This window comes from Metarhizium brunneum, chromosome 6, assembly GCF_013426205.1.
Source record: "Metarhizium brunneum chromosome 6, complete sequence".
NCBI lineage: Eukaryota > Fungi > Ascomycota > Sordariomycetes > Hypocreales > Clavicipitaceae > Metarhizium > Metarhizium brunneum.
This window is the reverse complement of record NC_089427.1, coordinates 2,793,138-2,809,622: the sequence shown is the minus strand read 5'-3', so window position 1 is coordinate 2,809,622 and position 16,485 is coordinate 2,793,138. Positions and strand designations below refer to the sequence as shown.

At 52.5% G+C, this 16,485-nt stretch overlaps 3 protein-coding genes and 1 non-coding gene across 4 annotated transcripts; 2 read left to right on the top strand and 2 right to left on the bottom strand.

Moving 5' to 3' along the window:
- Positions 1 to 1,785: 1,785 nt before the first annotated feature.
- Positions 1,786 to 3,123, top strand: G6M90_00g101890 (uncharacterized protein; the record flags this gene model as incomplete). The annotated part of the gene is made up of 3 exons (XM_014690670.1): positions 1,786 to 1,831; positions 1,920 to 2,686; positions 2,770 to 3,123. 3 exons carry the CDS (start codon positions 1,786 to 1,788, stop codon positions 3,121 to 3,123), a joined length of 1,167 nt encoding a protein of 388 aa, XP_014546156.1.
- An 812-nt stretch (positions 3,124 to 3,935) lies between these two features.
- On the top strand, positions 3,936 to 4,771 carry G6M90_00g101880 (uncharacterized protein; the record flags this gene model as incomplete). Its single annotated transcript, XM_014690671.1, has 3 exons — positions 3,936 to 3,962; positions 4,066 to 4,159; positions 4,500 to 4,771. The coding sequence occupies 3 exons, from the start codon at positions 3,936 to 3,938 to the stop codon at positions 4,769 to 4,771; spliced, it is 393 nt and encodes a 130-aa protein (XP_014546157.1).
- A 1,617-nt stretch (positions 4,772 to 6,388) lies between these two features.
- Positions 6,389 to 9,271, bottom strand: SCH9 (Serine/threonine-protein kinase SCH9; the record flags this gene model as incomplete). The annotated part of the gene is made up of 2 exons (XM_014690672.1): positions 6,389 to 7,841; positions 7,977 to 9,271. 2 exons carry the CDS (start codon positions 9,269 to 9,271, stop codon positions 6,389 to 6,391), a joined length of 2,748 nt encoding a protein of 915 aa, XP_014546158.1.
- Positions 9,272 to 16,276: 7,005 nt separating this feature from the next.
- On the bottom strand, positions 16,277 to 16,380 carry G6M90_tRNA00000108. The gene has a single exon. It is a non-coding gene; the product is annotated as a tRNA-Arg (tRNA).
- Positions 16,381 to 16,485: the final 105 nt, after the last annotated feature.

The following is a 16,485-nucleotide window of genomic DNA, read 5'->3' as shown; positions in this document are numbered from 1 at the left end:
CTTTTGGCCAACGGTCCCCTGCCAATTGACGCGTCTTGACACACGGCAAAGTGTGGTTTCATCTAGTGCCGGCGTGAAACAGGTAGGAAAAGGCTAATCGAGCCATCAGCCTGTGAATCTATCTAACTGCTAGGGATATCTTGATTGAGCAGGCCTGCTTTGCGTTCCCTCCCACGGATGCGCTTGGGCGCCTTGCGGGAGGCAGGCCAGATGGATGGGTTTTGTACTCGGGAGGGTCGATGTTTTCCTGGCCGAGCTGGGCGCAACCTCGAATGATTGCATTGACGGGATGAGCCCTCGGACGAAGCCCGCCCCGACATTCCGCAAGACTGTTCAAGTTTGACCGCCAAGACGACGAAGGGTGAGTGGCGGCGTTTGGGGGCATCATCCGCCTGGAGGCCGCCGTTGCTACGCTGTCCGCGGAGCCAGCGATTCACAGAGGGCATTGCGTGTGCATCGACGCTGGTGCCGGTTCGAACGCCGGCGCAGATATCGATTGATTGAGGCTTATTAGTCGGGATGATCTTGGCCTGGGGAAGGGAGGGGCGCAGAGCGACGTATGAGAAACACACCCGACGTGGTTGGGTGGGTTGTTTTCCCATTCCATGGCGACGTCTGCCGGGTTGCCAAGATGCCAAGAGGCTTCCGATGTTGGCGTATTTTAATTTTATTTTGGCTCGTGTGCTCTGGAGGCGTGTCGCGCTTGGTGAGCTGCGGCAACTTTGTTCTTGGCCCGTTGACATTGCGGACTCGACGGGTTGTAAATCTTGGTAACTATATCGTGATCCTTGGAGCATCTGGCATTGTAGCCATGCCCCAAATACGTCTAAAACAGGCAAAAGACGCCCCTATTCGGCACTGATCGCGCTATTCACTCTACGTCGTCGAGTTGTTGTGTGTGTAGCCAACTCACGGGAGCGTGGTGACTGTTTACTGCGCAGGAAGAGTGACGATTCCCGAAGCAGTTGGCGCTTCAAGTCAAAAGCTGCCGTTGGAGGACTTTTGCTTGGCAATGGGTACTCGTCCGACGATCAATAGTCTTTGGCAACGTCCTTGGCGCACGCTCCAGCCCAGCCATCGAAATCGTCACCAATCTTCCCGTCGCTGTGCTTCATGCGTGCCGTGACTGTTGTATCCAGCGCCTCGGTGGCCGCGCACTGCTTGCCGAGACACAGATGCCGCAGCACAGCCCTCGGCCTGGATCCGTGCAACAAGTCTGGCCGTTGGCAAGGAAAAGAGGGTAGATTGAAACTTGTCCGAACATGTCTTCTCTTCATGCTGGCCGTCCTCGTCATGGCCTTGACCCTGCTGAAAATACATCTCGGCGTCGACCTGACGTGCCCCTCTCAAACATCTTCATCTATCCCGGCTGCCTGGCAAGCCCTGTGTGAAATATCGCTGGCCTCTTTGGCTGCCGCTCCTGGGTCCGGGGTCGTGTGAGGGGGAGTTTTGAAACCACGCCATGGAGCAGGCATCATCCAACATAGTACTAGCCAGACCCCTTGGCTCGTTACGTGTGGCGCCTCCATTTACTCGACTTGCCTTCTGTTCGTAATCTTGCAGTCTGTGGATATATTAGCTCTGTCTTGCCATCCTCGCCGTGAGGTTGACGTGCTTCAAATACATGGCGAAACGTCTGTCTGACTCTTTCCAGGCTGGCCCTGACTCGACGAGTTCGTCGACATCGAATGCCATTTGATCCCTCTTTACCTATCCAGTGACTTCATCTTCTGATTCGACTCTAGAAATCGTCTACTCACGTACGCATTATCCAAGGAGCCCAACATGAAACTTTCAATGAAAGCCGTTGTTGCTGCCACCATTGCAGCGTGTAAGTGCTCTCTGCCCCCTCCAGTAGCCGACAGAATTCACGCTCTAGCCATGGGAATACTAACAAGAAAATACGTTCCCGCCAACAGATGCGTCAACCACAGAGGCTGCCCTAGCGGCCACCTGTCCAGGCGACGGGGAGCTGTGTTTCCAATGGGGTATACCCGCCGGCAGCAGCAGGACAAGTCCAGGCAATCTCTACTTCCAGCTTCGAGGCCCTAGCTCGTTATCATGGTTTGCCTTGGGTACAGGGTCCGCCATGATGGGATCGAGCATGTTCGTCGTCTATTCCAATGGAAGCGGCGTGACCCTCAGCACTAGACCAGGCAAAGGACACGTCATGCCCGAGTACCAAGCTCGTTCAGACGTTGAACTGCTTCCTGGATCGGGGGTCGTGAATGACAACCTTGTTGCCAATGTACTGTGCAAAAATTGTTCCGATATTGCTATAACTAGTTCCTCGAGCTGGCTTTATGCCTGGAACATGGGTGCAGCCATCGACTCGTCCAGTCCCTCTGAGCCAATTTCGTTCCATGATGCCTTTTCAGGCTTCTCGGTCAACCTAGAACAAGCCACCATTGCTTCCGACTCGAACCCTTTTCTTACTCCCGCCACGAATGGCAATACCAAGCCCAATCCTAGCGGAGTTGAGACCGACGAGGGCAATGGCATGGCCATGCTATATGCGCATGGCATCGTCATGTCCGTTGCTTTCCTGATTGGGTACCCAGTTGGATCAGCCCTTATGCCTCTGCTTGGTAGATGGCTTATCCATGCTAGCTGGCAGCTGCTTGCATTTGTCGGAATGTGGGTTGGATTTGCTCTCGGCTGCGTTATCTCTTCGCGGGCCGGCTCGGTACAGCTCCCCCCCTTTTCATTCCATCCAGGCCTTGACCCAGGTCGATTGTTGTTTCGAGGCTGCTAACATTCTGTCTCCAGCTCTTTCAGGATGCACATATGCAACTGGGTCTTGCCGTCTCCATCCTAATGACAATACAGCCAGTCCTCGGCTGGCTGCACCACACGCATTTTCTCAAACACGGGCAGCGTGGTCCCATCAGTCACGTTCATACCTGGTACGGGCGTATCATAATGATCCTGGGTATTGTCAATGGAGGCATTGGCCTTCACTTCGCCGGAGCGTCTTCACGATTTGTGGCCACCTACGCCATAGTGGCGACCCTGGTCTCTGTCATGTACCTTGCCGGGATGGGTTTCGGTATTATCAAGAGGAGAAGGCAACAAACCCGACATTATCAATCGTCGTCCCAAACCGAGCTTGCGAAACTGTAAAAGGTTGCAGTCTCCAGGCCGGGAAGCTTGGAGCTGAGAGCCGGGAGAGAGTGTGCAGGCGTTCGTTATAGTAAAATATCCCTTTGCAGCCTGGTTCTCAAGATGCGATATGAAATTGAATGAGTTCCACCCGGACAACAACATGTTAGTCGGGTGAAATGGGAGAAAAGTGGCGGCCCTTTTGTTGAGAATTCTAATGTTCTATATTAGCCGACTTGCAAGATCTGCAGAGTAGTAAATACGCCGTAATAAGATTCCTTTTGCACAACCCAAGTATCAAATCGAGCCAGTTGTGAGATATATTGTCCCAGTAGACTCTTTGCTAGCACGCTTTCTGTTCTCTCCCATGAGGCAAAAGTATCAAGGTTTGGTGTTACACCTGTGGATTTCGCCATGTCTCCGGTTCTGAGCATCCTCGGGTTTGGCCGTACCGCGGTCCACCTCCGCCCATTGCGAGTTCGAGATCCAATCGCAAAAACAGAATCAAGGACTAAAGCCAAAAAAAAAATCCAAATCTTGCTCAGTTCAAAGCAAGCCAATCACCAAAATAGTCTTCATCAAGTCACCGATAATGACAAGATGCCTAGTCGGTGGCAATCGGACAAACGTGAGACGCTGAAAGCCAAGAACACCCGTGATCACGTGCTGCTAGTTTTGGACCACCAGTGATGCAGCTCAGCCTGAGGCAGAAATTTACACTGCTGGCCGACTCAACCGGGGGAAATCGACATCACGATTTTCACAAAAGCCTCAGACCATATCTCCCCCCCAATAGTCAGGGTTCCCGATTGAGCAACACCCAACCATTCACAATGCTCAGCCAACTGTCCAGGGCCACGGTAAGTGATGACCACCATTTTTGCAACGCTGTCGACGCCCGCAACGCTCGAAAGCTCGAGGCGGCCTTTATTGTAGGGAGCTTGGAACTGATTCGGCCAACAGCGCGCCACCTCGGCCGTCCGCGCCGTCGCACGAGTTACCAGAGGCAATGCTGTCCAGGCTCGAGGCTTCATTGCCCCAACCGTCTCGAGGAAAGGTGAGAAACATGTGTTTGCCCTCTTTTACCTTCTTCACCCCAGATTTCGACCGCGTTGTCACTCCGACAAATGAGGAGGTGGCACCTCTCACGCCTATACCCGTCGGCATCATCTGCTTATCCCGAATCCGCCACCCCCCCCGACAGGCACCCGATGCACATGCAGCTAGAATAGCTGCATTATCTGGGTGATGATCGATGCTTTCTGCCAAGTACACAAGCGACACGACTCAACCATCGGCCAGTCTTTCCTAGCCTCGGGAACATTTACCCATCTAACGTCCACATACACACGAACCAAGCGGGAACCTACGTGGCTAACATTGCTCTCTCTTCATAGCCGACTTCGTCCAGGATCTCTACCTGAAGGAGATCAGGGCTTACAAGACCCCCGCCGTCAAGGAGTCCGACGCTGATGGCCAAGTCCAGGCCTTCGCCATGCCCAAGACCCCCGCCTCCCCCGAAGAGTCGGACCTCGCCAGCAATCTGAAGGAGTACGAGAGCATGGCCGTCGAGATTGAAGGCCAGGATGCCGCCCAGACTAGCCAGAGCGGTTCCGCCGCCCTCCCCGACTGGCTCGAGGCCGAGGAGGAAGACGAGGCCGCCCACTAGATTCCATACAACACATCTTCGGAAGCTTAGAACTCGACATTTTTAAAGGTGGAAGCGGAAGGTGTCTGGCGTGTTCTAGAGTCTCCAGACACGACGACATGCGCGGCAGAGGAGTGTTTTCTTTTGTGTAACAAGCTGACGGCGCTGTCTCGTCTCACCGAGAGGACAGAGCCGGCCACGAAGGACAAGACGTTCAGGTGGTGGTGGGTGACGATGGAGTCGATAATCCTATTGTACATTTTCCTCTTAACAAGCCTCCATTAGGGGCGTAGGACTTGACCGTTTTGCGAATGCGAAGAGAAGTAAGCAAAGAAATCAAACTTACCCGTGTACCATCAAACTTGGCCTACCGCTGCCGCGCCGTGAAACGTTGCCACCACACCGCTTAAATTCCATGTTTACAAATCTTCGTCAGGGAAGCACGCCTCTCTGCCGACAGGCGGACAAGCTCCGCTGCGCATGCATTTTCCCCGTGTTGAGAAAGAATGGCATTATATATTATAATAGCCCGGGCAGATGAATGACGAGCCGCACCCCCAACACCATGGTGTGTTGTAAACCCCAAGACTCTAAGTAATCAATACCAGCGCCAGGTAGGTCGATACAAGAGTACAATTACTAGCCAGAAGGGGGAAACATAACTCTTCCAAGTCGTCTCGACAAAACCCCCCTTTCATAGCTCAACCTACATCAGCTGCACGAATGTAGTACCAAGGATCAGCTGTCTGTAGAAACTAAACTGCTTGATAAGCCACACAGAACCGTAGAACGGAGCGAGCATGGACGGCCGTCCTTACTCGGCTCGGAAATGCTCTCTTCTATCGTACAATGGAATCGATTTGCCAAGACGAGTCATGCACGTAAAGCTTCAAGAAACGAGAGGGAACCACGACGGTTTGCCAAACGTTTTATTGTGTTTAAACTTTTGTAAATGGCTGCTCTTCAAACTCGAGAGCATGACCACACAATGTATGCATTAATGCGCCTGTGCTGCCTCACAATGGCCCCATGTGTCTCACAAGAGCAGCAGCCGTCTTCAGGCTTTCTTTGCCGAACCATTAACCTGCCTTCCCAACTCCCCACCATCATGCGCACATATCGACATAAAAACACAGTTTCCCCATCTTTCTCTCTTTCTCTCTTTTTTCGCATCCTGACATAAAAAATGCAGCACGTTAGACAGCGAAGAAGCCCCTTATTATTCCCATTTTTTGGACTTTACTGACTTTCAACAATGGGGCCTGGGTGCCAGTATTTACAGGCGAGAAGAGCAAAACCAGGTGCCAGCTCCAGCATCCCACCTCACAACCATAAAACGCCGAGTATCCTCCAGCTCGTTGAGGTCCCATGAGAAGATGCCGATGCAAAAAACGATATAAAAAACACATGGTGAAAGCGACTAAAAACAGCCAAAAAGAACCGAAAAAGAAAAAAGAACAGAGAGCCGAACCCTCCCCATATGCAGTATTACCGAATAAACCCATTTCATGCTGAAAAAAAAGTCGTCGGAGAAATGGGGTGAGAGCAAGATATAACGTACTGGGTAAACTAATTGCCAGCGCTGGATTTTCCGTTGTTTTTTTTTACCTCTCTTCGTCCCGAGCATGTAAAATTCGGTTACACGTCAAAGTGAGCACCACCCACCATGTGTTCGTCTGCGGTTGACGTCTTCACAATGCCACTCATACGATTTGCTTTACGCAGGTCAATATCATCCAAATTATCCCAATCATCTTCATCGTGGTGTGCTTGAGCATCGTCCATATCCTCATCATCGTTTCTGAATCGATCCCTCATGTGGTCGTCCAAAGCACTCTCATCGACAAAGGTGAAGCCCTGAAAATTCGCTTGGACAGATGGAGACAGGGGTGTTGAAGCGGCGTAGCCACGGGCCAATGCAGCAGCTCGTTCGTTGAGAGAGCCGTTCTGTTCAAGGGCGGTGGTGAACTCGGGGTCGAAATAGGAGACATCGGTCTCCGACTTCAACTTCGGCTTAAAGGGGGGCGTAATGAGCTTCTTTGCAAGAATATCCCAGTCAATGTCAGCAAAGAACGGGTGGCGCTTCAGCTCTTCGGCATCATCCGTTGCGCCGAGTCGGTGCTTTGGATTTCTATTAAGCAATCCCTTGACAAAGTTCCGGCCTTCCTGCGAAAGGGTATCGCGGGGGAATCGGACCTTGCCGAAAGCAATGTTCTTGTACATCTGTTGGGTATCTTCTGCATAGAAAGGACTCCAACCGCAGCACATTTCAAAGACCAAAACACCGAGAGACCAGAAGTCTACCATCTTGGTATAACCAGATTCGTCTAAAAGAACTTCGGGGGCGAGGTACTCTGTCGTGCCGCAAAACGTATTGGTAGTGTCATTCTTGGTCAAGTTGGCCTTGGATAGACCAAAGTCGCACAAGGCGATATGACCGTTGGCGTCGAGGAGGATATTTTCCGGTTTGAGGTCACGATATACAATATCGTTGTTATGCAAATGCTGAATAGCTAAAATCAATTCGGCAATGTAGAACTTGGCCCGTCTTTCGTCAAATCGACCTTCTTTCTGCAAGTGCCAGAACAGCTCTCCTCCAGACATATAATCGGTAACCAAGTACAGTTCAGAGGGAGTTTGAAAGGAGAATTTGAGGCCGACGATGAAAGGCGAGTCCGTGGTAGCTGTCCGCACGAGAATATTGCGTTCACCAACAGTGTGGGCCACCTCTTTTTTCTGCACGATGACCTTCTTTTGCAACACCTTCATTGCATAGATTCGTTGTGTATCTCGCTTTCGTACCTGATAGACCTGTCCAAAAGTACCCTTGCCAATAAGCTTCAAGATTTCGAAATCACTGGGTCCGAAATGTTTCTTCTCAGAACTCTGATAAAAGGCTTCAACGTATATTTCGCCGGTCGGCGCATTTTCGGCGATTGTATCCGCATGTCCGCGTAATGTGAACCATCCTCTCACGGGACCCTCGCCGTCTTTCCCAGCTTGGAAATCAACATGGCCAAGAAATTCCTCTCCGGTAGCAGTGTGATCGTAAACCGAAATGTCGACCAACATGTCGGTGTCCACAACATCGCTATTTTCAACTCGTTAGCACATTGGAGAGGAGAGGAGAGGAGGCAAACCTCTCCAGTAGAAAGAGTTGCGCGCCAAAAAAAAAAAAAAAAAAAAAAAGAGAGAGATAGAATGGAGAGAGAGAGAGATCACATACAAGACTGCTTCGGCGTCCCATTTAGGATTGCTCGATGGCGCACGCATAGTTCGATTGCGAAAGGTGTTGTAGTCGTGAATACTCGTATTGCTGCTCTGACGACTCCTCATGGGGATGGCCATTGGCGGGCGACCCGAGTCGCTGCCCTGGCGTTGTATAGGAATGCCACCGAGCCCGGACGGGGTAGCACTTAAAGTCTCCTCCTCTTCGATGGTCCGTGGACCACCCGAAATGAGTTCACTTCGTTGGAATACTGCGACAACATAGGGATCGCGGCACTTTCGCAATCCACGCGCCTCGACGATTTTGATAGTCAGCTTGCCTTTTTGAGCGGGAGGTTGAACGCCGGCGGTTCGTGGGGTCTGTGTTCCGCTGGCCGTTTCCGCTCCATCATTGCTAGTTCGGCTTGGGGTGTCTCTGCCGTCTGATTGAGAAGAGTGGGCAGCAGATAAGGCTCTTGTGGGAGTCGGCGGACCACTCTTGAAGATGACACCACGCGTTAGCTCTTTGAGTCCTTCGAGCGAGAACCACTTGCTTGGGGCAGAGGTTTGGGGGAGTTTGGGGATGGTTTTGGACGGTGAGGATGACGAAGATGACGACGAGGGGGGTGTTTGTGACGTGGCAGGGGGTGATACAAGCTCCGAGCCCGCGCCCACACCGTCTTGCTGGGTTGAGACTGCAGGTGCAGGTGCAGGAGAGCTAATCCGTTGGCGGATATCATGTATTGACGTTCTTCCATGGGAGGCCGTCTTGGCAGCCTCTCCGTCTTCGAAGTTTGCGCCTTTACATGAAGAGCTTTCGGAGTATGACGGCTGTGAGGAAGGAGGAGTAGGGTATGGATGCGAAGCCATGCTTGATGGTAAGACGTGGCTCGAAGCAAGACCAAGCTTTTCCAAAGGCATTGGAAGATGGCAATCTGACACGCTTCGGGCGCAGCACAACGAATTCTGGCAAAGACTCGGCTGCTGCTTCTCCGAAGAGGTAGGAGAGTGCCTCTGGGCTGGCCGATCTGGCTGTTGATCCAAGGACGAGGACGAGGACGAGGATGTGGAGCCGGCGTCGGAGCCGACAGGCACCAAAGGAACAGGAACGCAGGAAGCACAAGTAGAAGTGTCGGTTGCAGGAGGGTCTTGACGAACCTGGCTGAAGTAGCTCATGATTCCCGGCAGACGTTTGTCGTGGAGGTCAGGTTGGGGGGTCGCTACGCCAGACCGTGGTGTGTCAGAGCCGATGTGATCCGCTCCATCTTCGTCGGCAGCGGCGGTCCTGTTGGATGATGGGTCAACAACGGGCATTGTCGATTCAGGCACTCCGGATGGGCGTGCCAATTGTGGAAACAAATGACGGGGCGACAGGAAAGAAGATAAGGGAAAAGACGAGATTGCCCTGGGAGAAAGACGGGGGGAGGAAGAACGGTGAGAGAGATTTGGTGGGAACACTAGTTCATGACGGCGGCCAAGAGCCTACAAGTGGTTTTGCAGGGAGGGGCGCAAGGCCAAGTGTGAATCCCGCGATGCACAAGAGTGGCTGCGAGGAAAACACGGAACCGGAGAAGCAGAGCAGACCAGCCAGGGACTTGGGTATAAGAAAAGGCGAGAAAAACAAAGGGATTGCTGCGGTGGTTGCGTGCAGAAGAACAACAACAGAACAACGAGGCAACTGTACGAGGAAGAAGGGGAAAAGAAAAAAAAGTTATGCACACAAAGGGGAGGCGTGTGTGGAAGCGATTCCGACAGCGGGTGCGCAGCCAAAAAGCCCAGGTTGCTTAATTCTGCGCCTGACGGCAAGGGCAAAAGGGATGACGAGATGAATGAATTTTTGCGCCGGAGCGACCACGCTGGAGCCAGCTGGAGCTGAGCCCTGCTGGAGTGCGCGACGGTGACAAAGTAGTGGAGATGTCGAGGCGTGATCTGAGCTGCCGCCTCAAAAGCCAAAGGGGAAAAAAAAGAGTCAGGCAGCTGTGGCTGGCCCGTCGACCACTGGCTATGGCGCGACAGCCCGAAGAGTCTCAAGTGCTAGCTTCCATGTTGCACTCTGCAGTGCAGTGTGTACTTCTGTGCTCGGTGCTCGGTGCTGCCAGCCCTGGTTTCGCCAGGCCGTTGACGGAGGCGCCATGGCTGTGTGAGTCGTGCTCCAGCAAAATCAATCCATGTTACTAAGTAGATAGACCAGGCCCCCAGACTCCATGGAGGGAGGATCGAGAGTTACCTGCGAGGTTCATTGTTCTAAAGCTGGCCACCAATTGGCAGGCTCGACCTGCGCTCTAGCGGTCGCAGGCTAGCAAAGGGCCGCCAACCAGTTGACATTAAAGTCGACGGTGCGTGAACATCCATGTCGGCACGCCTGAGCCTCCGATGGCGCCATGTACCCTACTGGAGCACCCGGCGGTTGTGTCATGAGCGAGTCAGACACTTTGCAAGTCCTCCAAGATTGAAAAATTGCCTGGCACTTGCAACACTGGTGCACCACCCGGCGTTGTGGCGCCGTCTGTTCGATTGCCCGCTTTGGGCTCAGCAGTGCTTGACAATGGCCCTTGCCCACGGCCATGCCGATGGGCCAAAGTCAGCGCGGGAGGTATTTCCGGTTTTTGCATGGAACTGCGGCATCTGCCATGTGCCAGATGAGCCGTTGCAGTGTCGGCATAGCCCGGCACCCTTATCTGAGCACAACAATGCGTCCAGGCAGCAGAATGGCCGGGTAATGCATGCATGCGTAATGTAGTATTGTATGTCCAGTGCCGTACGGAGTACTGCGTCGTCAAGTAGTACCCGGGTGCCATGTACCAGACAGGACACACAGCCTCAGTACTCAAGTAGTAACAAGGACGGGGTGCGGCACCGCCGGCTGCTGCGTGAGTGAGACGCGGTACTCGGTGTCAGTGCCCGGCCGCTGATGGACCAGCTTGACATCTGAGGCGATCGATCTGGCGGGTCCCACGAGAAGAGCCCGCCCGGACAATGGTCGCGTGGCGCCGAGTAACTGAGACGGCAGGGCAGGAGCCAGGCGACCAGGACCTCGCCATCAGGCCCGCATAGCACTTGCGAGACGTCCAGTCTGGTGCTAGTAGTACCCAAGCAAGGCGGCAGGTGCGGCTGCCGCCACTTCAGAGACACACGATGCCGCCCTGGCGAGAGACATCGGACATGTCGATATCCCTTCCATGCGTGGCCGACAGCGCGAGGAACCCGAGTCCAAAACAGCTGTGCAAATGGACAGGATGCAAACGACAAAACGACAACACCCCGAAAGGATGGCTGCTGATGTGCCGAGCTCCTGCATCCAGCGCAGGCCGCTACTTGGTCGTGATGAAGCCGCAACAACACACGACATGTCTCGGCCCGGACTCCAACAGCATGGTTGAGCCTCGAAGGATTTGGGTCTGACTTGCTCGCACCAGTTGACCTCTGGTCCTGACTGATTCCACGCCCCGGCCGAGACGTATAGGCCCGGGTGCGACACGGTGCGAAATGGAACAGAAGCGCAGCCAACCACCACTCGATAGCCGCATTTGGCTCCCAAGCCAAGCAAGAAGCGCATGGAATCAACAGGAGGCACAGCTCCGGACTCCCGGCAAGTTTGGCACGATTTGCAACGGCCTGTCAGGCTAGAAGCATCAATGATGCATTGAAGGAACCAACAGCCCGGGGCTAAAAGGGCTGGAATGAATGGAATGGCACTTGCCAGATGGGCAGCGGTGCGCAGCCTTGGTGGGCTCAATGGTGCTTATGAAGTAGGCAGCCGCGCAAAGAGTCTGATGGTTAAACTGTGGCAAATGGTGCATGCGAAAACTATAGCAAACCGAACTGCAAACTGGACAAAGAAAGCGGTGCACATACTTTGACATCATGGCCTGCGTGGCTCGCCTGAGCAGGTCGAAGCCGCCAGCAGAGCCGCCATGGCCGGCGTGGGCGTGGGCGTGAGTGTGGACATGGGCGCTCTCGCTGCCGGACATGGCTGGAGAGGTATGTATCCCAGCTGGATCAAAAGCGACGAGACCACACGGAAGCCTGCCGGGACGGACACAGAGGAGGGGGGTAGATCAGAGACTGGGCGAGCTTCTGGTGAGGCGTCACGCACGCCACGCGTTCGGGTCGGTCGCTGGAGAGATTTTCGAAGCAGTGTTGGAGCCGTATGTACGGTTCAGTATTCGCGAGATGAAGTCGTGTGTTGTAGGTGCAGCGGAGAAGGTTGCTTTGCTCAAGTGGACGGGAAGCGTGGAAGACATGGGGAGGAGGCATGACAGGACATGGAGACCCTTTTTTTTGGGGGGGGGCGAGGCGAAATGGACAAGGCGAAAATGTGGAAAAAAAAAGGCCTGCCAGACTATGTACAGTCTCGGCTCTGGATGCACCAGACACTTCGCAGAGCAAAGCCTCGCGCTCGGGTGAGGGGAGGGGCAAAGGCATCTGGACATGGAGGGACATGGAGGGACATGGAGGCTGTCAATCGGTCACTCGAGCTTACATACTACTCGGTAGTATGGCCGTGGTGATGGATCTGACCATGGAGCTGCGGCCAAGCATCGTCTCCAATCGAGCTCCATGGCTCCATTTCCCCCATACCAGTGCCTCAGAGTGCGGGTGACTCCTCAACTCGTCAGCTTTTGTCTCGTGCTGCTCCTCCACTGGTCTTTACGTGGGGAACCGGGGGGCAATGACGATGTGACCATTTGAGAAACTGGACCGTCGACCGGGAGCCACCCTGTCTGGACTCTGAACTTTGCTGGCTTTGGCAAAGCTTGTGTCAACGGTGGTTGTAGAGACCATCATCATGGCCAGCCGTCGTCTGAGTCATTCGCTCCATCAAGCATGCCACCTCAGCAAAGCAAAGCAAAGCAAAGCAAAGCCAGATGCCAGAAAGAATCGACACCAGACCAACACCAGCCAGTCAAGGGAATGGTGTCCGGTGCTTGAAGCCACAAACACCGGGCTGGAGTCTTGGACGTCGAGCCTGCTCACGGCTGATGTCATGGGTACTGGTCAGCTTGGAACATTGTTACATACGTACATACGCAGCCTGGTCTCACCGAGTCTTTTTGCAAAGCTTCGCCAGAGCGCGTGGTACGGAGTACAATGTTCGCAAAAAAGGTCAATACTATGCAGCTATATCGGGGCTCCTGGAGCCTACCTGGGTGCCCAGGCTACCGGATTCGACGGTTGCAATTCTTACAGCTCGTATAAATAGCTTCAATGTTGCTCCAACAGTCCACCATTTGCTTTGATTGGTCTGGCATCTGATCTCACAAGCCACCGGGGAGGCAAACAAGATAGAATGGTGCATTTGGATACCTGCGAACGACATGATACTGTCCAGCTTTGCTGCACATGTGGCCAGAGTTTGCATTTCAGCGCATGCATGGCATCAAATTGCACCAGGTCTTGAATACTTGAGTACCTAGTAGGGTGCTGATCCTTGGCCAGGGCCGCAGGTGTCGATCAGCCATGTCTTTCCACATGCATCCCACCCACGCTTGTGAGACTTGTCATCTTTACGACCAGACTTCTCCCCCCGCCAGGACCTGCGACCTCACGAGAGCCTCACTTGAGACCTGCCTTGGGACCTACCGAGTACTACTACCAGACTACTCCGTGCAGCGCCTTGTCGTTGTTGTTATCACCGCACATGCACCCCCTGGCCAACCAGGCCTGCAAGTTTTTGCCACCTCGAGCTGCTCGTCTTTCAACTGCAATTGCCCCAGTCGCTGCTGGTATCCTCGATCGAAGTCAAGCCATCCATCAACCCCGCCTTTTCGCCATCGACGCTTCGTCCACCCAAACCCCACTGGAGCGTTGCAAGCGTTGCAAGGCGTTGCAGGCGTTACAGTTGAGGCATAACTGTTGAGGCACTACAGGCGTTGCAGCCTTACAGGCGTTGCAGCCTTACAGGCGTTGCAGCCTTACAGGCGTTCCTGGCACTGGCGTCTTGGAGCATTCGCGGCGCCCAAACGTGGAATGCACATCAATTGATGATCAACATTGAACCAGACCAGGCTCTGTCGCGCCATTTAGGCCTCCTAGAAGTTCGCCAACAGAGGGGCCGAGACTGGCCTGTGTGATGATGCGCTTGTCCCCCATCATCATCCATCGATCCCACCGTCTTCCCATGGAGCTTTGGCTTATCGGTGGCGGCTGCGGCACTTCAGTCTCCCCGAGTCACGGGAGAATCTATCCGACTTCTGGCATGCAAGCGAGCAAGATGCGTGTGCTTGTTTCACGGGTCATAATGTAAAATCGAGACCACCGAGGACAGCTCTCGGCACTGTAGTCGATGGAGACTCAGCATTCCCACTCTCTTTCATCGATACTCCGTACCTTTCCCGCGACAAAGGTCGTCATATGAGTGAATCGCCATTGTGGAGCGAGACCAGATGTGCGCAACTGAAACACATGTCATTGTGAGCGGTAGGGATATCCGTCGCTCGAGGAATCATGGGTCATCAGAAACATTGAATCTGTCCACTTTGCCCGGCCGTGCCGTCATGGCGAGAGAGTACGGTTGTACTCCGTACGGAGTGCCTTATGTATGGCTCATCACATTCGAGGGCAGAATAAGTCCCCCTCTACTCCGTACACGTGATCAATGCCGCGTAGCTCAATGGTAGAGTAGTGATGTATTTGCGAACATGTCGGATTAGACTATCTTGGGTCAATGTTAAAGATGGACCAACAGAAGCCACAATCGAGCGACAATGGAGCCGTCCTATGCTCTACATTGACTCTTTTACAGTGTAATAAATTCGCTACTAGTAGTTATGATGATGCGCGAGTGTCCTATCAGATTGGCTTTATACATTATACGCGTATAGCAATAATAGTATATCTGGCCTTTTGATGGCATGAAATGACGTTATGGGGGTGGCATGCTGCGTTCCATTGAATCTTCTTATGCGTGATATTTGTCTCTCTGAGATCTGATACAGTCATTACTCACATGCGTGCCTCAAACACGGGTACCAAAGCCTATGCAAACCGCCCTGTCTTGGCTTTATGGCATAAGACGTGTTGGAAAATGCTAGACACTTCTGATTCTTCATCTTGGATCCAATTCTTGGGATTAATAGTCCTGTAGTTGTGGCGTCTACCCATACTAGTGGGTTATGTAAATTGCTTTAAAATAAGTTCTTGCAATCTATAGGGTCCGTCATGATATGCATATGTACCTAGTAACTAGTACTAGTGGCTACATGGCAGTTTAACTACGAGGTACTTGTCTGTTCATCTTGCAAGGCTGCAATCCTTTCCCCACAGCAGTTTTGTTAAGTTGGCGAGCAAGATTGTAGGTGAGTGACATGAGCGGTTGACAGCCCGGATCTTTAATCGAGCCCAGCTTTTGGAGCATGTACAGGGCTCTCTGGGCTTTAGAATTTGTGTTTTTGTATGTGTCTCTTGGCGTTTAAATTAAATAAATGCCAATTATTCCCCGGTTTGTCTCGTCGTTGATACGTGGATTGCCGGGGGCGCGACTTTGAGAATTTCACCTGTGCAGGGTAAATTCGACTTTTGCCATGGACGAGATATGGGTTAAGCCCCGTCGAGCGCCTTGTCAAGTCAAGAACTTTGGCTCGATTGAGGTCTCTAGCTTACTTGCTGGCTTGTGTCTTGACTTTATAATTGGTGTTGAGCATATTTTCTATTTATCGCTGCGCGCTCGCGGCGATCGGCTATGACTTATATAAACGCTACGTCTCGAGTTTAGAGATGCTGCTAGCACAGGTTATACAAGTGAAAGTCGGGTACCATCTCTATGATGCTGAGAAAAATTAACTAGGGACGCACTAGAGGCTTCGTGAAAGTGTTTTTGTTTTACTGGAAAAGAGGAAGAGCTTATAAACGTGCTGTCTTATTTTAAAAGTCAGTCAATTCTAACCGAACTTTCGGTGTTTACCATACGCGGCTGTCATGAAGTTGTGTCGAGTGTACGGAGTACAATCAATTGATATGTACTTAATCAATCGATACCTGTGGGGCTGGTAGTAGTTACTCCGTTGAGCGGAGAAAATATGGAGCGCTTACGCCCGAAGCAAAAAAAAGTTTTGCGTTCCTAGGATTCCACTAGTATCACACCAGACTCCAGTACATACTGGAGTGCTATACAATCAAGGCGGCTGTCTCTCAAGAATATTCTCTCCGCTTAGGAGCACAAGTAGCTTCTATATAGGTAGGTAATTTGAAGAATCAATAGAGTGCGCATAAAGCAAAAGACAAGTACAGAGTGCCTTGACTGAGAATGCCGAATGACAAAAAAGAGAATATAAACATCACTTGCATTCCCCAGACTTCCTATTATCTAGGGAGATGAATTGACCGAGACAGGGGTCGAACCTGCGACCTTCTGATCACACACACGAATATCGCTAGATACTCCTTGATCGTAGTCAGACGCTCTGCCATTGAGCCACACGGCCGGCTTCTTATTGGTGGCCGGAGACACTATTATTACTTATGCGGCTTCAACAGCTGAGGGCAATCCGATATTCCGTAGTTACTCCCCCAGAGATATATTTCCGTTG